Source organism: Chanos chanos, chromosome 1, assembly GCF_902362185.1.
Source record: "Chanos chanos chromosome 1, fChaCha1.1, whole genome shotgun sequence".
Lineage (NCBI taxonomy): Eukaryota > Metazoa > Chordata > Actinopteri > Gonorynchiformes > Chanidae > Chanos > Chanos chanos.
The window spans coordinates 38923853-38948403 of record NC_044495.1 but is presented as its reverse complement, the minus strand read 5'-3'; the positions used below and the strand labels follow the sequence as shown (position 1 = coordinate 38948403).

The window sequence follows — 24551 nt, the reverse complement described above, 5'->3', positions numbered from 1 at the left end:
CAATGTAGACCTTTTCCTCAATGACCTTTAAGATTTCTCGCGAAACCCGTCTCTGCTGTCTCCATATTAACAAAGCCCTTACACCCCCCTGCCCCCACTCCCACCTGCCCGTAGCTCGGCTAAACCTGCCTGGTGACCTTCTGCTTCCTGCCTGTCTGCGACTGCCTTCTAGTTGTTACCGTGTCTTTCAAAAGGAAGAAATGAATAATAAATTTCTCTGTGGTCAAATGAATAAATAAAACTGATAAAAAAACCAAATGTGTTAAATTAAAATGCAGAGCATCCGTTCCATTAAGTTATCAACCTTTAACATTGTAACTCTCATGCTAAAACAAGCAAAGAGCATCAAAGTCAAAAAAAAAGAGAAAAGAAAAGAAAAATTGGATGGGTAGTATTGAAGATGAATAATAATAATAAGACTCTCTCTGTAATTTGCAGCAGTATCCATTGATTCATGGCTTACATATATTACTGTCTGAGAATTAACAAAAGAAACTCAGGCCTTAAATAACAGAGGAAACTGAGACACTAATAAGCTAAGCACTTCCAGAGTGTAACGTACAATTTTACATGCAGACTTTTCTTTTTTCTTGTTTAACTCAATCTAACTGCACCATCCTACAGTACAGGATGGTCCATAAAAACAAATAGAATGACAACGCGCCACCGCGTCACACAAACAGCTAGTTTACCATGTTAGCTTTAACGTCAAGCTAATGCGCTGATTTAACAGACCTACCTTCTGCCTGATTTCTCCTTCCATCTTTACAGGAGATCCCAACTCAGCCACCTGCTTCACACCCTCACTGGCGTAGCCCCCATACTCCCAGAGGATGTACTTCTTTGAGTGAGATGCTCCAATAAGAGCGGACCAGTGGTTGGCACGTCCTTCATAGTTAAAAGAAAAAAAAAATAGTTTGATAAATTGTTGTGGTTGGGCTCAGCATGTCAAGCGAAAGAAAAACAGGTTTGATAGTGAAAACTGGCTACTTTGAAGGTAGTAATCAAGCCTTGAGATTAGATTAGATTTTTTTTTTTTTTTTTAAAGCAATGACGCAAAGGAAGAAAACACAACTCTGTTTTTATATTGAACTCACGGCCAGTCATTAGAGCAAGGCACTCATTCTTCTATGTCTTTTTATTATTATTATTCTGTGTTGTCTATTTCAAAGAGGCTCGTGTAAGAAATTCATAAGACCCCCTCCCCCCCTTTTTTTTTAACTGATCTAAAAATACTAACATAATGTTCTTGTCTTTTCAGGAACTATTAGGGCACATATGTAGCTCTGCCTGTTTGGCAGTAATGCACTACACCTTTTCACTCATGTGCACTGCTAATTTCTCTTCTCTCTTCTCTCTCACATATGTGCTCATAGAGCTGACATGTTGGCCAAAGTGATTACAGTGACAACATCCAAAAAAAAACCCCGATTTTTTTCCAGACACATCTCACTTTTCGTCTACCGCTAATGTCTTTGGAAGCCTTTTAAATCCTTCTCCCCCCTCCAGTCTTAATGCTTCTCTCACCATGCCAGATTACGGCTACATCCTGAAGAAGCAACTGAGCACACTTGATATACACTTAATCCCCCTAAAGCTGTGCTGGCTGGATCCAATCCCTGGGATGCATCTACAATCAACCAACATGTTTTCTTACTTCCTGCCACAAAAACAAACAAACAGACAAACAAACAAAAAAAACTTGCCTATACAGTTTTACAGTTTTTTTTTTTTTTTAATGGAGATTCATTTTAAGTTTACTAACTGGAAGGAATATGTTCATGAATTTTTACCCATTTCCTCAGGTTTGCTGTTGATATAGAGAAAGCGAAAAAACAGCTGCTCAATGCAGTTGAATATAATCTTTCGAATCTTTTGAGTCTGAACGTTATTTTCCTTTTTGACGTGCCTATATGAGAAGGGAAGGTTTATTTTGATTTCCGGATATCAAGATTAAAGTGAAATTGTGTAGACTGTCAGAGGAAAATATGTTAAACCACCTGTTTCCAAGGTCAGAAACTACATTGTTAAAAAAAAAGAAAGACAGAAGGAAAGTCATAGCTCCATTTTGTAAACTGTTCCTGGAGACATATGGTTAATGTCTGGTGACTTTTCTGGTGTCTTCTGGTGTCTGGTGTCTTTTTTCATTGGTTTTGGATGATTTTCAGTGCATGTTCTAAAGCCCATATGTCAAAACACATCAAAATCCAGTTGGACTTTAATACTGAATTGCTTTCAAAACAATCCTTGATATGTCTTTATGACACTGCAGTAGTGGATCAGCTCTTTTGCTGCTTTGTAACCAATAGTTTGGCAACATTTTCTTCTCATGAGTGTAAATTTCTCAATCTCAACTGCTCTTTTTTTTTGCTGGGGGGAAGAGGGGGGTGTAGGTTATGTTTTTTTTCCCTTTACTTTCCAAAAGCCTGTGCAGTTTATGCAGTTCTGTGGGAATAGCATCTGTACTCACTGGGATAGTCTTTGGGAAACATCTTCTCAGACCAGTTCCCATAGAAGGTGAGTCTGTATTTGGCAGTGCCACAAGCACAGCAGTCTTGAATGGGCTTCTCCAGCACCTCACCCACGGACTCTGTAAGGACACAAAAGTCTTCCTTCAGACTACAAACCCAGCTACACACACTGAATCATCCAAAATATTGGGGTGGTGGGGGGGGGGGGGGGGGGGGGGGGGGGGGGCACAGATATAAAGGTGCACAAAAGATGAAAAGAGCTCCATCATTTCTAAGTGCTAATTATAGCATGTTTTGTTGTACTCTGTTGATATGCTTCAGAGGCACACCTTGTGCATACCTTGCTTGAGAACATGAAAAAGAGGAAAAATTAAAAAAAAAGAAAGGGTGAATGAGGAGGGGAAAAAAAGAGAGAGAAGATTTCGGCACACAATGCAATCACGGAGTGCTATTATCATAGCGTGTCTGGGAAATGAGAGTCCTGTTTTCACAGTTACCTTTCTCACACATCCTTTTGGTGAGAGAGCCCTCATCTTGAAAGTAAATAATCCTCCTTTGAACAATCCTCGCCCTGTAATGATAGAATTAAAATATTAAACCCCCCCCCACACCAGTACACTGCACTTTAAGCCTAACTGAATAACCACAGTTCAAGAAAATTTGTGGTGATAAGCAACATGAACAAAATGCTCATTTACCATGACATATATGTGTGTGTGTGTGTGTGTGTGTGTGTGTGTGTGTATGTGACAGAGAGAGAGAGAGAAAGAGAGAGAGATAGAGAGAGGACAAAAACAGTGGTTGCTATCACGTTTCCACTGGTTCATATTTTTGGCTCCTTCTTGAATAAGAATTCCAATGGCGTTCCAAGAAAAACATGTAAATGAATTCCTCTTGTAGATTCTGGTTGCGCTTGCGTGAATCCCGGCTAATGAAGAACACGCATATTTCATACGGTCTGGCTAATCCAAGCGATCATCCCTCGTTCTCTCATTCTAATTAAATTCTGTAACGTTGAGTGTACTTTTGGCAAACGGCTTAAATCAGTACAGCAAACATTAAATCACGAAAGTGCAGGGTTCTGCTGGATTTTGCCGTGCCCTCCTAATTAGCAGCTGATCAATCAAAAACCACAGGGTTTGGTTGCTATGAAAACCAGTAGAGCTGTGGACCTCCAGGACGTATGGGGATTATGGGATTATGCACCCGTAACCTAAGCAGTCAGTAACAGCACAATGATTTTAGGAGCCCAGAATGGTTTAGCACAAACCAGAAACATGACTAGACACACACAGACAGCACTTTTTTTGTCTTTGATGTTGCCTTCACAAATTATCCAGTCGCTCAACGTGTGGGTACATTTGAACTCCTCACTGACAGATTTCTCCATCATAAACAGAGACACACACACACACACACACACACACACACAATCACTCTACTCTTCTCCATCCATGCCCACCACGTTCAAAGAGTTCCCAGTAGGCAGTGCCAAACCCAGCTCTGCCTTGCTTCACCCTATACTCTTATCCCTGTAGAATTCTAATTTATAGCCTCCAGGCAGACCCCTGACAACATCTGCTATTCCAGTCAGTCAGTCAGTCAGTCAGTCAGTCAGACAGACAATGATATGACATGCAGCAGAGCTGTTTATGTTTCTGTCTGTCTCTCTGTCTGTCTGTCTCTCTCTGTCTACTGTCCTGGGAGAGTCCACTGGTTCGCAGAGAAACTTTTTATGAAGGGGCATTATGAGTGGAAACAGTGTTCGTGCTGGTTTCATCAAAACAAGAGCAGGAAAGAGAGAAGGGATAAATCTAAGATATGTTACCAGCACTACAAAACAATCCCACTGGAGATCAAACTCCAGAATACTGTATCAGCCTTTTATGAGGGCAGGTAGAAAAGATTTCCAATGATTGCTGAAGTTGTTTTTGTTTGAATTTAAAATGAGTTTTAGGTGAAAATTTGTCCTAACTGTAGATAAACTACAATCATGATTTTATATGTTATGTTACTTTATAAGTGAGAAATCTATTCCAAACAAGAAGATGAAAATGCCAATAGCCTCCTTGAATTAATATACCATGAAAGTGGAATGACAAAAACACAACTGCTTTATGAAAACAAGTATTTGCTACTGTTTCTACATTGGTTTATCAGTCAGTTCCCAACATGACCACAGAACTACACTCTTCTGCTCCTCTTCCCTGATCCCTCCTCTTCTCACATGTGACAGAAACTGGCTTCCACAGAATCACTGACACTACACAAACACCTTACATCACAGAACTTAACGCACCACCATGTGCACTTAAGATACCACTTACACCAGCCATTCAATAAACTTCACACTTCAAATCTTTCTTTGCCCAGCCCTGACTGAGTGAAAGAGTATTGGATGAGTTCCATTAGTAAATGGACTTTGATTTGATGTTCATTGGGTGGGTGGTGAGGGTAATGTTACAGGGCCTGCGTCTGGCACCGTGCCCGGTGGGATGAGTTGTCGTGTCTGTTTTGTGACGGGCCAAGACAAAGTGACAGTGGCGTAGCTGTATTTGCATACAGATGTTTCCCGGCGCTACATCTATTGGAATAATACCAGCTTTGCAATAAGCCATCTGTCACAAAAAAAAAACACACAGAGAGAGAGAGAGAGAGAGAGAGAGAGAGAGAGAGAGAGAGAGAGAAATGATTTAAAAGTAACTGTTGAGGAAATGTCTTCAAACTTACAGACGCACATACACACACACATACACATACACACACAGAGTGAGACAGTGAGAGAGAGAGCAAAAAAGATAGAGAGCGAGACAGAAACAGAGAGAGAAAGGGTAAAAAAGAGGGAGGGAGAGAGGTGAGGATAAAGAGAGAGAGAGTGAGAGAGCAAGTAGATAGAGAGAGAGGGAGATGAGGCTTCTCAACAGCATTGAGGCAGAAGATAGAGAGAGCATGAAGGTGCGAAAGAAAGAAAACGAGAATAAAAAAGAACTGGCACTTAAACACTCAAATTAAACCACGTCTCTAATGGCCAATCCATCAATTCAATCTCATGTCAGTTTAGTATTCTTCAGCACGTAAAAAAGAAAAATCCTTTCTACCTCTCAGGCAAGGAGAGCGCCTGACAGAGTAATCATTATTGAATATCTTATTGAAATTCTGCAGGAGTTCTCATTAAGTTCAGTTACCTAATCACTAAAATAAAAAGTAAGTGTGTGTGTGTGTGAGAGAGAGAGAGAAAGAGAGAGAGAGAGAGAGAGAGAGAGAGAGCAAGAGAGAGGGAGGGAGAAAATGTGTTTAAAGACAGAATGAAGAAGTTCACCCTTTTTGACATACAGGCCTATTAAACGTCAGTACATTGGCCAGTTTTTTGATCAAACACTGGATTTGGATTTGTTTTTTTAATATTTCATCAAAAAGGCTCATTTGACATCATGATGTAAAATGCACTCCAAACGATATGGACTTAGCGTGCTATTTTAGGGTTGGTGGTTGTTTCAACATCCATTTTTTGAAAAACTGTTTTTCAAAATGTCAAAGGCAAGTAAGACATCTATTCATGCTGGTGTATACTCGGTATTCAAAAGCGGTGCAAGAACCCAAACGTACTGTTTTTGTTCAATGACGGCAGGTTACAGCTGGTTCCTGTATACCCTGCAAAGGGTCGATTATGAATTTCGAGTGACAGTCACTGTTGTATTGAAGCGTAAGAGTCATTGTGTTATGTTGTTCATTAACGATTAGATTTTTCTAAATGAAATGAACTGAATTACATTTGGGTAATGATTCAGCCTCCAAGATACTGGGCTGTTATGAAACACAAATCAGTGTCCAAATGAGTGGCCACCAATTTGCCAGCACTGAACAACTCTGAAAACAGAATGAATGAATCAGTAAACACACACTTAACAGAACAACTCTGAAAACAGAATGAATGAATCAGTAAACACACACTTAACTGAACAACTCTGAAAACAGTGAGGTGAGAATTGGCGAATGAATCAACGGATGAACAAGATGAAAAAAATCAGTGAATGAACCAAATGAATGAATCAATAAACAAACAAGACAAATGATCAAGAAATACTGAGCACGATCAACAAATCCATAAATGAACAACATCAGCGATTGAACAAACAGGATAAGCGAATCGATGAATGAATAATATCAGTGATTCTCTGAATGAACAAAATGAACAAATCAATGGACGAAAGAGAAAGAAAGAATCAGTGAACAAATAAGATGAACTGATCAATGAACAACCAAATTGCGCACGCTTCCCAGCATGCCCCAAACTCCCTACTGGCCAGCAGCAACCGGTGCTTCAACTGGAAGTAATGGGAAAGGACAAATGAATGAACTGTACTGAAAAGTTACAAAGTAATTCTGGCAACATCCATCATCCAAGAACAACAGTGTAATTAAAATCTGCCCTCATGCACATTCAAGTTTCTTTAATGTTTAAGCCTCAGGAAGAGAAAGAATGAGAAAGTGAGAAAGAATGTTGCAGCGTTTCCTATAAGATGGTGTAGATGAAAAGCTACAAGGTTAAACGTAATAAACCCCAAGTCTTCACCACCCAGAACGAGCCAATCAGATTGCCCTCCTGTCATGAGACCCTAGAGAGACACTATCTGTGTTGCATGTTTAATATAAGAGTGGAAGAAACTTGACACGACTACATAGCAAGATTTCATCTCATGTTCTTCACAACGGCCTCTTGTTTTGAAGTTACACGGAATAAGAGAAATACTTTTTGGCTGTGGCTCAGTGTGTTTTCTGTGAATGTTTACATGCCTCTGATTGTCCTGAAGGCTGAATAAGAAAACCGTAATAAGAAGATGCGTCAAAGACGTTATGTATAAACACGCATTCAACCAGAGATATTTTTCACGGCCAGAAAGCAGAGGGTTTACTTAATATACTGAAAAACAACGATGGAACTGAAGTGGCCTGGAGCCACTGTTGAATTTTGGGCGGTGGATGGTCCCACTCACGCATGAGAAGCAAAACAACTTTCTGGGCCTCGGAAGAAATGATAGAGGAGAATTGTGATATGCGAGGCACAGACAGACTCAAATTGGAGGTTCTCAGTTGACCCAGAGTCAGTGCCTATTTGTAAAGCAGAGATCCAATCGGTCTCAGCAAAGGTAGATGATGATGTGTCACATTGGAAACTTCAGCTTAAAACATCAACAATTGGTTCTACCAAACATGGAACAGGAACTACAAATTTAACACTGAAGCACTTTAGAAACTGAGGTGAACACAGACTGCTCATCCCTATGCTGACCAACCTGTTTGACACAGCATCTAATATAATACTGCCCTCAGTGAAGTGATTTTATTTTTCATTTTCACTTTAAAGGCATGGCCACAGGTCCCTCCTGCTAAAGGCAATGAGACACTCCCGTGTCTGTCCGTTCTTATGCTCTGTCATGAGGCACTCAGAGTCTGGGGAGCACATTGTGAAAAGATCTGATGTCTTTAACCTCATTGTTCAGTTTTTTTCTGGATGTTTCCCAGTGTCAGACCACATTATGGTTGCACAGCACAGATGATTTACATATTCATAACAGCCACGACTACGAACGCATACTTGAATCTTTTAGATTTGTGACCTAAAATATTGTGAAAATACAGTTTCATCGCTTCTCAAAGCAGGGTATGAACTGTATAAAAGACATTTAAAAAAAAAAAAAATTAATTGACAGTGTTCTTTTGATATGTACATGAAGTGAATGTATGGCTCAGACATACAGAGGCATCTGTCCTCCACTAACTCAGGACATATGCCCGTTTATTGTCCTGAGTTTGGCCATCTTAGACTTCTGCACAGTTTCACAGTGTGAGGAGTGCAGATTGTGAGCATGCATGAGATGAATGTTTTGGCTTGGAAAATATTGCTCCACATTGTTTATATCATGTCAGTCTGACCGAAGTAGGCAGTATTGAATTGTCTGAACAACAAAATGATGAACACTCGTAATGGATTTGTGGTCAACTTTGAGCGGAACCACGTAAACAAGTGTGTGTGTGTGTGTGTGTGTGTGTGTGTGAGCACTGAGATTGAGTGTGTTCTTGAGTTCTGCGTGTGTGTGTGTGTACATTTGTGTATGTGTGTGTGTGTGTGTGTGTCTGTCTGTCTGTCTGTCTGTGTGAACACTGAGATTGAGTGTGTTCCTGAGTTCTGCGTGTGTGTGTGTGTGTGTACATTTATGTATATGTGTGTGTGCGTGTGTGTGTGTGTCTGTGTGAGCACTGAGATTGAGTGTGATCTTGAGTCTGTGTGTGTGTGTGTGTCTGCGTCTGTGTGTGTGTGTGTGTCTGCGTCTGTGTGAGCACTGAGCTCAAGTATGTTCTTGTGTGTGGACATACATATGTACATATGTGCACATATGTACACATGACGGTGAGAGCAATGATTACAATGCTCTGTTCTTATTTGTTTTCACTGTAAAATGACATGTTTGAAAGTTTGTCATTTAAAAGCACGTGTAGTAAATTTCACTCATCCACCAGAAATACCAGTCAATGGCAGAGACACACCTCAACCACATGCCACCCTACTGAGTTCATTTCTTACATCATCATTGAAAAAAACAAAACAGAACAGCAATTACCACAAATATAAGCCAAAAATGTGCATTGCAGTCCACTCAAGCATAACAATTCCTCCATGCTTCACCATTGCATTAAGGAATATTTCCGCTGTTCCCGCTCATGTTTTTTGAAACTGAAGACAGTAAAAGCTGTTTCTCTGACCTGCACTGCTCTCAAGGGAAGGTAAATTCCTTCGCTCTGCCCTAATTATCTTCACAATTCGAGACAAATAAAAATACAAGGAACTTAAATGAGTAGAATAATTGCAAGAGCAAAATAGCACCAGGAAACAATGTTGGCAATTATAAAACATGGAGAAAAAAAGATGTGAAAAAACCAACACCCACTTAAGTATTACACAACCACTGCCAGAGGGGGGCGCTGTCCAGAACACTTGGATCCTGGTGCGTCTCCTCGGGACACTCTCCGTCACAGCAGGGGGGCAGCTGGTCATAAACTGGGTGTCATCTTTATCTATGATCTGAAAACCAAGCGCAGAAAGAGAGAGAATTGTTTTATTGAAATGCATTTCAAATTGAACCATTTCTGGGGCTGTAGTTCTTTGTTCCCTTGCAATTAGCTGTGTTCTGTGTGTATATTCTGTGTGTTCTCTGTAATTCAATGTATTCTAGTGCTGAACAACATGTAACATTATATCTTAATTTTCCCTCTGAATCATATATATAAAGTTTGTAGATCCAGGTAAGGTTACAATAAAGGTGATGCCTGTTAAGTAATCGTGACTAAGTGACAAATTGTGTAACACACAAAACATGTTACTTTAACAGCCCCTTTTAAAAAGTCTCTCTGTGTGATTTTTTTTTTTTTTTACAGGTTATAGAAAGCATTTTTAATCTCTGGATTCAGAAAAGTTCATTGGTATGTTTAGTCTTAATTGAGTTGGTCCAAAGATAAAATTCCACATGGCTGTGTTGAAATTAGGCTAAATCTGTATGCTGTGTTACACTCTGGCAGCCCTCGGCTGAGACAGAATCAATACTGAATTTTGCTGTCATGCATCGCCGACTGATTTCAAACACAGGTGAAAATCTCAAGCGTTTGAAGCAGTGAGTGCGTTTTTGCATAAGCAGGCTGTATATGGGTAGGCACCTCTGCACCCAACCAGTTGTAGCTTGTCAAAAAATGTTAGTAATTTCTATTTAAAAAAACCTGCAGAGGTTCAGACACAGTACTCCCTAATTCAACCCAAAAAGTAAGTCACCCACATGACATTTAAAATACAACAGCCAATCTGAACTGAATGACTAATGGCTGAATCATATAATATCTTTACAGCGGTAGTTTCAGACAAATACAAAAGAGAATAAAACTTGAGTTTTAGGTCCATAAAGAACAAAGTAAAGAACTCCTCTGAGCTATCATCTAAACACTGGATGTTAGAGGAAAAAAAAATAAAGAAAAATTCTACAAGCTTAGGGTAGCTGTTTACTGAAGAACCGACAAAAAGAATACCGCTGATGCAAAAGCTTCCACTTTAACAGGGCACAGATGTGTGTGTGTGTGCGTGCATGTGTGTGTCTTTTCTCTTTTTGTAAAAAAGCTGGCCGACAGTTTGCATTTCAATAATGTGGTGTTTATTCCCTCTTACGTGGGTTGGAAACAGTCCATTAAGTGACTAATGTTGAGAACTCCAAGATTTTTTTTCTTTTTCTTTTTTTGTTTTTAGAGTGATTTTTATGGGAACTGTGAAATGTCATTGGGTACGGGAAATACAGCAAATACACTTACAAATACTGTGCCCCCCCCCCCCCATTACGATATACTGTAATGGTCCAGCACAAATGACATTGCAAGGATGTGCTAGCTCAAGAAAAAAAAAAAACATCATTCGTCGTCATTTAAAACTTTTTCACTGACAGACAAAAATCTAATACTGTTAGCAGAGAACACTTCTTATTGACTGTGCATTGAATGTGCCAGCTCTCCAAAGAGGAGGAATGGGACTTCTCAGCCTTTGTGAAGTACTAATAAAAGCTCTCTGGCTCTTTGGCAGGTCCATCCAAGTTTCGCCGTGTGATAACCCCCCCATGAGAGAGCAATAAGCTCCCCACTCATCCCTGACCCTGACGCTCATTGAGTGTCCGCCATTTGCCCTTCCTGTACAACAACTGTGACTCAACTGCTCAGAAACACAGAGAGGAGAGAGGGGGAAAAAAAGACATTTTCTCTTTTTCTTTTCTTTTAGAACAACAAAAAAACGACTCCTTCTCGCCAAATTTCCCATTTGAAAATGAAAACCAGCTACGCCGATGCCTTGAGCTGTTTCAATTACTGGTCTCTGTCAGAAACCCTGGAGAGGAGTGTCATCCTGGCATTGGCTCAACTACTCTTCTTTCTCTGCACTGCACTGATTAGCACCTTGTCAGAGCTCCTCTTTCCTCTATTACCAGAGCCTTATTAATGATAAGACACACATTCGGTTTGTCTTTAGCAAAGAAATCCTGTCATTTACACAGTCTGTGCAAAGAATAAGGCTACAGTATAATTGGTGGGGGTTTGGTGGGGTGGTAGGTGGAGAGGTTTGGACTTGGTTGAACTTTTGAATGGACTTGCTCTTTTTCTTTGTCTTTTTTTTCGATGCTTACTTCGGCACAAACACTCGAGTCTGTTTGTTTAAAAACGGGGAGGCTTGCCCCCCCCCCCCCAATCTAGGTCAAGCAGTGCTGTGAGTTGTTTTTGCGCAGTTAAAAAATGGGACTCTAAGTGGCTGTCATGAAGAGGGGTGAGAGGTATGGCGTTGGAACATCGAGGGATTCAGTTTGATTGTGCTGCGTTACCCTTGCCCTTAAGGGTACAGAGCGGAGCTTAGGGGATCAGAGAGGGAAGACAAAGTGCACAGTTGTTCTCTCCAGGGCGATATGACAAACGCAAAACAAATGACAAAGTCAAAATAACTCACAGCTGGGGTTAAGGGTTGACTTTCATACTGGGACTGGTTTTGACTGGCACAGTATGGAGTGGGGAGATGTGAAAGGGATCTGTTTTTACAGCCAATTTCCCGGCTTCATGTCAGCCTTACGTCTCTGTTAGAATAAAAAGTTTAACAGCCTAAAAACGAAAGTGCTCTTTTTGGGGAGTATGGGGTAAGGCTTGAATCTTGAGAAGAGCGGGAAACCAATTTCAGCCATAGAAGTCTCAGGCTGAAGTTAAGAATAGGAACATACTGTTCCTTTGTTCAGTGTTAGGGTAGCTGGATCTTAGAAGCTTAAACGAACCTTCAGAACTGGGTTGTGTTGACAGGCACCTACTGAAACAGTACAATGCATGATGAATACTGTGTTTTGAGTCAGAAAAAAATTATTTCCAAACAGGCAAGCTTTTCACAAGAAGGACAAATGATGTGACTGTGCACACAGAAATGTCGCTGTACTTTACTGCACATCTTTAAAATTTTTCTAGAACCTCCAGAAAATGCGTATGTCATGACTTATCTGGAATATTCTTTTTTTTTGCTTCGCTTTCCCTTTCCTCTTCAAAATGAGCAAATATCTCCTTCAAAAAGGTGGCTCAAAAGCTTCAAGAAATTGCAGTATGTCAGATGTCTCAGTCTGAGAGGACAAGTAATTCAGGTGAATCATTTGAATTACTGTGAGGCCATAAAAAGAAGTCATGCACATAATGTTATTTGAGCAGAGTATAATTGTAGAGGCAGAGGCTATCTTGCTATAATTGGCCCAAGTTAATAATATAAAACAACTGGTACCGCCATCTCCAAAAGTACTGTCTATCCCGTTTTAAAAAGAGGGGGGGAGGCCATGCTCAATAACTTATAACTTTGGTGCATTTATATTTTTATTATCATCCAAATTCAGAGAAATATTTTAGTTAATTTATTCTACTTAAATTCATAATTTGGTGGTATCAGAATAAAAAAATTATCAAATTATACATTTACTTCCAAAGCAAGTGTCAAAACAACAGGTCCCCCTGAGTTCAGAGCTATATGCACCCTCCGCTTGCCCCTACGATAGCACAGAAGCCTTCCTCCATAAGTCTAAGTGAGACTGAACAAAACACTGGGAAGCACTTTAAACTTTTCCTCTATACAGAATATTTGCAGATCTTTAATATCCTTCAATCTGTGCTCACTGACTGCCCTCTTCAGTTTAAACCAACATTTTTCAATGGGGTCCAAGTCCAGAGCCTGAGATTGACATTACAATGTTGATTTTGTGGTGAACTAACCATTTCATTTTGGATTTTGATGTTTGCTTGAGGTCACTGTCTCACAGCCAAGTTTTAGCCTCCTGGCTGAGGGAACCATGTTTTTAAGCTGGAGTGTCCTGGCGCTTGGAAGAGTTTTATGATATCTTTGACCGTAACCAGAGCCCCGAGAAGCAAAACAGCCCCATAAAATCGAAGATCCACCACAACGTTTCGCAGTATGATGATCGTTTTCTGCATACGTAGCTTTTCTTTTGATGCCAAAGCCACTGCTTATGCGAAGGGTTGGCGTGGTCTATTTTTGTCTCATCTGACCCTAGTGCACAGTTCCAATCCAGGTGCCAGTACCAGTAAGTAAAACCGCTGGTCCTTACATTTGTTGGTTCTCTCAGAAGCAGCATTTTTTTCTCCTGGTGATTCCTCCAAACAGTCCCTTGATATTGAAGTGACATCTAATTGTGGATTTGGAGACTCAGTGTATCACTGTGAATTTCTCTAGACTCCCCAAAATGTGAAAATAACTTCTGTCACTCCCCAACAATGGTCCATGTTTTCAGTTTTTGTTTTTTTTGGCACCCCAAACTAACTTCACTGTGAATGGGTAAGAAGAAGCATCACTGCTCAAGAGGCTTTCACTTCTTCATCATTGTCCCAACAGCGATCACAGACCTGATTTTTAAAGGTCACCAACACGTACAAGGTCACATATGCCTTTATGAGAGCAAACAGATCCTTTCATGTAAAGCTGTGGAGAGACAGTTATCACAGCGGTACCAGGACAACCAAGGACTACCAGTCGACTGAGATTCTTTAAGTCAAGCAGTCGTTTTTTTTTCTTTGTCAGTCAGTGTACATTACATAAAACAGATAAAAGTTTACAAAATTTTTAAATTCTAGGAGGGCTAGTTGGCATGCTTGTTAAAAAAAAAAAGTCCACATGACAACATGCACTGGTGATTAACTCATGAGAGAAGCTGAAACATGAGGTGGAGTGGTTGGTAAACTAGGCTAGCTATAACCATGTCTTAGAAGAAGTCTAAAGTATGGTGGCATTTTAAACTTTTGAAGGACAACTCCTAACAAAGTTAAATGCAAACTCCGTATGCAAGAATTCGCTTATCATTCAACAAGATCAAACATGGCAAACCGCTTGAAATAGGTAAGTTGCATAGCTAGGCGGCCATTCTGCAATTATCTAGACAGATTTACTATACGTATAATGCAGGCAATAAATCTACTTTATATGTCGGCAATTCAAATAGGCCAATTCAAATCTTGCACCATATGCAGCTGTCTTTTATTGATATTTAAATGCTCAAAAATATGTTCCCATGACTCTGTTGCATGTCAGTGTGGTCGAAATCATCACTGAAACTCATGCCAATGAATTTTCTAATTGCCGGATAGTCTATATGATACATTATAATGTTGAACGACTCAATGCATGCGATATGATGCAATCCGATACAGTTCTTAACATTTGTTTAATGTAGACACTCATTTTCTATTATGAATTAAAACAAGCCAATTCCATAAAAGCTCATAAAAGACCAGGGAATCCCAAGTATTTTTGTTACTTTATGGCACAGGAAAATATGGAAGACAAATGTATCATTTCAGAATTACATGTCATTGTGTTTATTACTTTTCCAGTATACACAGTTAGACAAAAAAGACTTACTGTATGAACAAACAGACTCTACAAATGGCCAGACTTTTGTCCAATTTTCCTTCCTTCTTGCAAGATTCAAATGTCTTCCAAACTTTAGATTTTAGATTTGATGGTGCTCTGTAAACTGTATCGGCATTGTAAGACATGTTGCTCTTGTTTGTACCTCCCAAGCAACGCTAACGTTACCTTCGTAAAAGGTAAAGGTCCACGCGAGACGTGGTGCAGATTTATTAGTGAGTGAGACGCGGTCATCATTATTTTGAAAGTAACATGACTTGTAATGTTAGATCAACAAGTCTTCCGCAGCAGCTTAGTTTATACTAAAGTAGAGTTAGCAGCAAAGCCTCAGTCAACCGATTCGAATTGGGCCATCGGCCGGTTCATGATACATTTAGATCGATCCAGGGGCTGTGTATCGATGTAGTCGCATATTTAACATTAAAACTGATGCACCGATGCAAATCGGTGAATCTTACCATACCTAATACACATACATACATAAATACATACATACATATATACATATATATATATGTATGTATGTATGTATATGTATGTATGTACTTTTATGTATGCATGGACATGCATGCTTTGACGGATTTAAAGATTAGTGATTTTCATTGTTTTAACTGATAGTTACTTGGGTCTGTCTAGTAGAGGGGTGAATGTAGGCTCAGCTTAAGGCTCGAGGATGATAGAAAAAGCACATAAAATCCCTCCCCTCCCCCTTTCCATCACCACACACACACACACACACACACACACGGACACATGCACAGACACACACGCACAGACACACACGGACACACACAAAACATCAGCAAACTGTGTTGAGCGGTAGCATCAGCAGCAGAAGTTAATGAGATCTGAGGGGAGAGCCACTAGAACTAACAGCCATCTTTCATTTAGAAATGTGTTAGAGTTGGATCAATGTGAAGAGCAGTCCATGTGAGACTGGGCCTCATCACTTCACACTGAACCGCTACTGAGAATCTATGAAATCATATTCACAAAGTGCAAAAAGCATGAACACACACCACTGTGGATAACAGCCCACTCAAGAGCCCTCCACAGGTAAAAAATGAATGATCACACCTCTGACAGGTGAACAAGTATCAGTGGTGTCAGATAGATTAAAAAAAATAAAGAGAGAGAGAGAGAGAGAGAGAGAGAGAGAGAGAGAGAGAGAGAGAGATGCTGGTCCCTGGCAAGGTTAGGAAAATGAAACTTAGGGAAATGAGTGTTTTTTTGTTGTTGTTGTTGTTTTTTTGCAGATTGAACTAGGTGTTAAGAAAGAAATCCCTCAAGTTAGGGCATTAGCATAAGGATGAATTTATTAAGAAATACCATAACCAGTGATGAATGATGATGAAGAACAAGCTCCAGGAATTTATTAGAACTCGTTTTTGAAACAAGGCCTTGATTACTTGCTGATGCTGAATGAATAATCTAAGTGAGTACTTGCTTAATTCAAACGTAGACATATAATGTATTTTTAATGCTTTGGTTAGTATCAGTGCGGTCAACAGTGCACCACTTATTCATTTAATTTTGGGTTAAATAACCCTTGGCCAATTGGCTAAAGCTAAATGTAAAGTCTTATATCTATATCTATATCTATCTATCTATCTATCTATCTATCTATCTATCTATCTATCTATATATATATATATCTACATATATCTACACACACGCACACACACACACACACACACACACATACACACACACATACACACATATGTATATATGTATGTATAGATAGATAGATAGATAGATATCTCTAATGATATTAGTGTTGTCATTAACGTGCTAAATGATACATTAACTTGCAGTTCCATAAATCTACAAATATGCCTTAACTTCTCCAGGTGGGTTACCTGTCCGTCTGTTATTTCTACAGTAAGGTAGAAATAACCCATGTGCCAGCGCTCCTCAGATTTTAAAGAGCATTCACTCCTTTCTCTCTCTTTGGCCGTTAAATTTATCTGATATGAAATGGTGGGAGACGCAGATATAAAATGAGACATCCGATTTTTCCCTTTCTTTTTTTCCTTTTTTTTCTCATGTCTTCGATCAAGGCGCGTCCTGTGGGGAGCTGATGGGTCTGATAAGGGATTGTTTGCTCTAAAAAACGTTATCTCTACCAGTCATTTTCTCCAGAAGTTCATGTTTTGAATACAATGGCAGGAACATTCCAGAAGAGCAGTCAGGGAAGACTGTTTATAGAGGGGCTCTGCACATCAATTTACCCCCCCCCCCCCTTCTTTTTTTTAAAGTCCTTTTTCCTTTTTTTAACTTTAAATTCAATCTCAATGCAATAAAAAATGTGTACTGCACAAACTTTTTTTTGTTGGTGGAGGACACAGTATTTGACACAATATTTGAAAAGTTTTTTTCTTGATTTTTTTTTTTTCTTTTTTTACCACCAATGCACAAAATCAACTTGCAATCTTTCCCTGCTCTGCTATCACAGCTTCCTCCACCTACCCTCAGTCAAGAACTTCTCCTTTAGATATTTTGGACCAGTCTGAATGCTGCCTGCATTTTTTTTTCTTTTTGCTGACATTCCTTTGTTGCTGATTTCATCCTGCACATCGTGGTAGTTGAGCAAACTCAAAGGCTTTCACAAACTTCCCCTCATGGGGAAATTTCTCTCACTCATTGCAGTCCAGAGGGAAGAAGGTGAAGTAGACCTGGCATGAAACCTTAATGTGCACAGTTCTGTGCTTGGCCAAAACATGTCATTTTTTTTTTATCAATTTATACTACTATATTCAACTGACGGAGTCAATGTGTAGCCTCGGACAAACTGTCAGTGTACTGAAACTTCAGAGAAAAGTGACCCCAGTCTGACTGGGTTTGTGTTAAAATTAGTTTATGTCACAGTGGGGTTTTCTTGCAACTTTTTACTGTCTACCTGTAAATCAGTATTAATAACACAGACATTGTCATCATAAGTAAGTAAGTAAAGGAAGCTTGAGGAAAGGGGCTGTTTCCTTCAAAATGGGTTTCAGTACAATCTCATTAATAATTTATGAGAAATTTAGACAACGCTGTCTCTTCCAGATGACATAGTTTAATGAGATAAACAAGGTTTATTTAAACACCGCTCTCACCTTGAAATTGCCGGCATAATCATCAGGAGTGGATCCCTCTCTTCCTTCCTTTAGCGCAATGAGAGTGAAGCCTCTGAAATAAGATGGTGGGCTGGTGGCATACAAACTCACTGGAGATCAGAGAGAGAGAGAGAGAGAGAGAGAGAGGGAGAGGGAGAGAGAGAAATGAATAGAGAGCAATACAGAAAAACATAGAGAGAGAGAGGGAGGGAGGCAGGCAGACAGATGAAGGGACAACCAAATCAGAGAGAGAGAGAGAGAGAGAGAGAGAGAGAGAGAGAAGAAGAAATGGGAGAAAGACAGAGAAAGTGCAAATATAGGTCAGAGGCTGCAGTGATTACCTTCACAGTAGGTCAAATCTCTCAGGTGTGCCAGGGCAAGTCACAAACTGCTCATACATTATGCGCATGTTCACTGTATTAATGCACGTGTGTGTGTGTGTGTGTGTGTGTGTGTGTGTGTGCGCGTTAAGTGGTCCCTTTAAACCATGACTGCATGTGCTGGCATGTTTGACATTAAATCTCTGAGAAATATCTGTTGCTTGATATGGTTTTCCTACAGCATGGTACCATGGAAACTCTTCTTAATAGCCACAAACTGTGCTTTTAACTTAAAAAAACAAAACAAAACACAAATTTCTTCTTCACAACAGCTCTTTAAATGCCATTGTCCATCACTTGACTTTACAGCAAACAAAAGTGTTGGCATATTTGCTTTTAAAAGCAGAGGAGATCTGAAGGGGAGCAACTTCAGTCAATATGGGTTTTGTCTAACCTGCACTACAGTCAAACCAACCTACTGAATGCCATGTTTGCTAAGCCATTGTTGTTAGTCTCTGTAGATTTGTAGAAATCTTTTGTCAGTACAATTGTCTTTTGCTGTGAAGTGCTGAAACACTGACTAACCTAACTGTCTAATGTATAAGCAAATATCACTGTGCAACCTTTTCCTTTGCTACATACAAGACAAGAGACAAACTACCTACAAGGATACTCTCTCTCTCTCTCTCTCTCTCTCTCTCCCAACTTAGTGCTGCATATAAAGCTGTCCTTAAATTGATCACACGCTCTGTGCTGACATGCAGTTATCTTGGAAAGAGACGAAAGCTAGATATGGTAACCAGTCTCATCAAAATGATAAAGGGACTGAATGAAGTTTTAGTTTAGCTTTTAAAATGCACCGTTTATAGAAATTTCTTGCTCGAACTCGCATTTTGCCCGAAGTTCGCTATCAAGGAAAATTCTGAGACAAATCAGATGTTTGACTCGTTACAAAATCAACATATTTAGGAAATTAAATATATTTGTGAAAGAGCGTCTCTAGTACTCGTTTAGACAACGATGTTTGACATATATTTAACGCCTTTCCGACAGAGCAGTGCATTTCCAAATTACTCAAATCGCAATTCATTTCACACTACCTTGCAAGCAGCATGAAGTGTATCAACTTGTCTTAAATGCCCACTGCGATCACTACATTACATTACATTTGCGCACCTCTGTATGTACTCCCGGGCTGGTAAGTTTCTGGATCTCCCTCTACCCGGAGCCGAAACTCATTCTGCCCATCTCTCCTTGTGCCTCTGGTCTGTGTCCATAAGCTCCTGCAATATCCATCGGATCTCCGCGTTCTGCCTGCAGGCTCCTCAGTGTATGCAACAGTATTGCAAATCAAAGTCGACAGTATGTACAGCAAAGGAAATGAGCATCTGTACAGTCCCATTGTCGATACTTTTAGAAACACAAGTTTCTGAAAACCAAACAGCCAAAAATGAGTCAATTAACCGAAAACAAGAGGGCGTTAAATAAACACTACCGCTCCAGCCACAGAGACCAACCAAAATTTGTCTATTTCTGGATTCATACAATGGAAAGAGTGTTATTTCAGATGTAGAGATTAATCCATTCTCGTACGAGAGCTGCACTCCTTCGCCTCTCCTGTGCAAAACTGACTAGAGATGAGCGCAGCGTTACGCGACTCTTCCGTTGAACTGATACAGTGCGTATTCACAGGGTTCAGGAAATAGCGAGAGGCAGGGTTACGGACCAGTCTCCTTGATATCTAACCAAGGACTGAAGAGAATGGATTCAGCCTGCAGACTTTAAACAAAGCCTAGACATACCAACGGCTGTTGTGATCGAGACCGGTTTGACATTCTTGGTGAAAGCGCTTAGAGCTGCTTGCCAATATTTGCACAGCCGTCACTGGCAGCGGCGTGAGTCAATATAACCGAAGGGGTACAGGGAAAAAATGCAACGGAAATTGTTCTCTGTGTGTTCTTTGCCTTCAAACAAGAGTGTAGATAGCCTACTCTGCGAATTTTATCCTGATTAAAATTTCTTGGCTCCAGTGAAAAACCCCAAAAATACTACATTTTTCTCCGCACTTCAAAGCCTTTGGAGCCCATATACCGTAATGTTACAGCATTTGTCATCTATGAAGTGCACTAGATGTCAGCCATCACCAGAAAATAACATAAAGACAAACTAATGTAGTCGAACGTAATTTTCTAACTATCTGAGAGCCACTAACAGCAAACTGTCATCATTAGGGGCTAGAGCAGCCGAACTTGATGCTGAATGAAAACGCTAAATAGCAGAAGAGCTCACAGCAGAAAATGCAATCATTAACTTAAGTAAGCCTCAATTTCTTCATTTTCCATCACGACAGTCCTAACGTATTTGATCTGACCTGGGTGGGCCTGTCTTTATCAGGAATAAAGAGCCCATCGTGTGTTATAACAACAGCACAGATCTGTTACTTGATTATAAAAATAGCATTTAATTTGCCCCCCAAATCCCAAATTAGCACAATAACCAGCGTCATACACCTGACGTTTTTGTCATTTCTATGTCTCTGTGATTGACAGATGGCCCAGTGGGACAGGGGCGTCCAAAACGCCAAAGCAATGTGCTCTTGAGCTGAATAGTTTTCCTATTCAAGCCTGCGTTCACGCAGGCATAGTACGCTTTCACAATATCGCCAGTTTCACTTTCACCGCCACTTAGCAGAGGAAACAAAAGGTCACGACCACTTTCATTTTCTGTAAAATCACTCAACCGTGGACCTTTCTCTAAATGACATTTCAATAGACCACACTAGCTCAACACAGAGAGGTGGTCCGGATTACACTCTCAACTTGGAACTATGCTTGATGAAAAGAATAGTCAGAATGAATACATAGGCAAATGTGGACCACACATCGAAAATCCACCACACTGATAAAGACAATGTCATTCACCTTTTTTCTGTCTGAGGAATAAAATATAAATACATAAATAAGTGGCTCATGAAATTTCAAAACTTGCCTGCTTGTATCAACTCTCAGAACACCTACCGTAGCGTTTGTAAATAAATGATCCAAAACCAGACCAACAGAGATGAATGGTTGTGAATACCAGAACTTTCTTAAAAGGGGAAGTTTTGTGAAGAACTGAAGGCCTTGAATTCATGTATTTGAAGTAAGTATTTGGCTCATCATAAATAGCTTGGTAAAGAAAGTGTAAAAGAAAAAAAATCAAGATATGAACCATGAAATTATTAAAATGGGATACGACCAATAATAAACTGTTGAATCCCTTATATATATGTAATAGTACATTTAATACCGGAAGTAGATGCAAACAGTTTCTACATCACACCAGTTTCTCTCTCATCTTGGTTCTCCCTCCAAAAATTGCTTTTTCTCCACTGTAGCATACAAGTACTGAACTTCCCCCCTTTTTATAGTACTTGGACTATTCTTTTTCTGAAAAAAAAATCAAAAAACAAAATGCAAAACAAACAAACAAACAAGCAAAAAAACAAACAAAAACAAAAAACAAAACAAAAAAAACAAAAAAACAACAACAACCCCAAAACAAAACCCAAATCTGTAAAGTTCTGGAACCACCAGCAGCACCAGCAGCATTGTTATTAGGATGTTTCTCAATGGTTGAAACGTATGAGGCATACGTTTTTTTTGTTTTTTGTTTTTTATTTCACCTTCTTTATATATTCATGGACTAAAGCTGCAAGCCAGCACAGTGTTTTGTTTTAATTTACTCTGACGTGCCTGTAAACACCCAAAAGTAAACATTTCCAATCTTAGTGCGCCTTCAGACATAATTACACTGCTTGGGAGGAGTCACTCCGAATGTCAATATGAATCTCTAGGTAATGTTGTCGGGTTTAAGGAATACAGCACAGCATCTAAGATTTACAGTTTGTTCACAGGACTCAGAATTGCCAAGTATATTTCCGTAAGTACATTTCTAATTTGAGTGGATTGTGGTCTTTAAAGTTACACAAGTTCATGAATAAATACACCCACACTGCAGACGGTATCAAATATGTGCCTGAAAAGATTATAAGACAATTATTTAACATTGAGATATCTTCATATTGCACAGAGCATACGGTTCTTTCGAGGGATGTTTAGGTGAATCATCAGAACTGTATGGTCAAGGGTCAGGCACATAAGATTATGTTGATTAAGCCCTAATTTTCAAATTCCAAATATTATGTGACTTCCTCTGGATGACGACAGGCAATGCACTTAAAATAAAAATCTTTTTGACATCCCTACATCTGTGTCCAGTGTTTCAGTGAGTTTTCCAGACTTTACAAATACAGGCTGGGTACTTGACCAAAATGAATGTACAGCTGTGTTGATTTTAATAACTGTGTTGATATTAATATATTATTTCCTTGCTTTATATTATGTTTAGATTCTGTCTATTTTGGTTAACGACTCCTTGCCATTAAGATCAGAATTTGTTTGGAACAGGACTACATTAATGTAAAACAGATGGCTATTATCTGAAAGCCTGCAGCCTCAGAAAATTCATTTCTTTGCTAGACAAACTTTCAAGGGCCTGAAAAATGTTCATGGTACAGAAGAATTTTCACCCAAGGTGAAGCACTGTGGGCCTGCCCAACATTTGAATACTGGTTATTGGGGTCCTCAAAAGGCAGATTTGTGTGTGTGTGTGTGTGTGTGTGCGGATGTTTAAAATTGCAATTACTCAGAGACTCAGTGTCACAGTATTGGATTTTGATAGTGTTATTGAAGGTAATGATAACATAAACTATAACTTTTTCTCTGTGTTTGTTCTATTCTCCTGGATTGGTTATGTTTACTCTTATGTCCTAGTTTCAATACAACTTTTTTGCAATCCGTCAATTCACCACAAGCTTTCTCACACAGAAAAGTAGGAAAAAATGTTTGACAAAGGAGATTTCACCTGTCGTCAACAGTTTTCAAATTTTACCAACAAAGAAAAAAAGCCCCTATGTGAATTATACATAAACCATGAGAAAATGAGGATGTTCAGTTACTGTGGCAACAAAAAAAATTGTTGGACATGGAGGTGATCTGATAAAAGCAGTTGTTACATAGGAAATGTACTAAATAAGAAACTCCACACTCCTGTGCCAAACAGAATTCAGTCATGATTTACCTCTGTCTGTCTTACGAACACTGTGTCACGTAATTATGACTACTTCTTAACAGTTGTATGTAAGTTTGTTTGTGAAAAAATGAACTTAAAAAAAAGTTCATTGAATTTGAAATGAAAAAAAAACCCCTTTATTTAGTAATTCTTACTATATATTGAGGAATAGGGTATGAATTATGTGCAGCTTGGTCATACCAAAACAGTTGCAAAGGCTGAAGGAGGAGGAAATGTATAGAGTGGTCTCTATTTTACTTTTTCTTTCTATTGTGAAACCTTATATGTTTACGTTTACCACAAACATTTTTGTTTCTTTCTTTTCCCTGTTCATTTCGTTTGCAGCGGCCTCTTTTTAACCTCTGTCAGTCCTGAGTGAAGGTTGAAGTGGAGTCTGATAATTCTTCTTCTTCTCTCTTTTTTTATGTAATTAATTTGCCAAATGCATGAATTACAAATGTGTGCTGCACCTGACAAAGAGAACAAAGAGTACATAAGCAGCAGTGGTAAATAATCAACCAAAAGAAAAACACAAAGGTATCTATATGTTGATTTGTAGTCTCACAGTCAGTGACAGAAACATTAGCTGTCACAAATAAACTTGCAGAAGTGCAACAGAGCATGTGGCAATGTTGTGATAATTTCACAATAAATTGATAGATCAGGATATGCAAGTAACGCTGGTGGCTGAAGATTAGATTGTGGTGTGCGTGCTCGAAATTACAATTTAAGGCCCTTGTTGCGCTGGACTTGGCTTACAAAGAACTCACCCCCTAATTTATATTCTTTGTATCCTTACAAAGCTTGAAAAGACAAGGCAAAATTTAATGTAATGTAATGTAAAAACAAAATGGGATACGCACGGATCATGTGTGTCTTATCCTGAATTAACTTTAAAAATATGGAAACCTCTGGTATCATTTGAAACCAGTCGCTAGCGCCGGTTAGTACCTTTGTTTACATGTTCTTTTTCCCTTCAAGGTCTTAGCCCCCCGTCATGCAGCGTGTGCTGAGAGCGATCTGCCTCAGGTAATGTTTGGAGCGGAGCTCAAGCCCTGGAATGCTGATGTGT

At 39.4% G+C, this 24551-nt stretch overlaps 1 protein-coding gene across 1 annotated transcript in view; it reads right to left on the bottom strand.

Annotated features, from left to right (window-relative positions):
* The window catches only part of spon1b (spondin 1b), a 59546-nt gene extending 39777 nt beyond the window's left edge, over window positions 1-19769 (bottom strand). Inside the window, exons 1-6 of the mRNA XM_030788608.1 lie at window positions 19544-19769; window positions 18048-18157; window positions 9419-9552; window positions 2969-3042; window positions 2471-2590; window positions 740-888 (exon numbers count right to left, since the gene is read on the bottom strand). Coding sequence (XP_030644468.1) covers window positions 740-888; window positions 2471-2590; window positions 2969-3042; window positions 9419-9552; window positions 18048-18157; window positions 19544-19769 — 813 coding nt within the window. The remainder of the gene's footprint in view (window positions 1-739; window positions 889-2470; window positions 2591-2968; window positions 3043-9418; window positions 9553-18047; window positions 18158-19543) is intronic.
* Between the last annotated feature and the right edge of the window lie 4782 nt (window positions 19770-24551).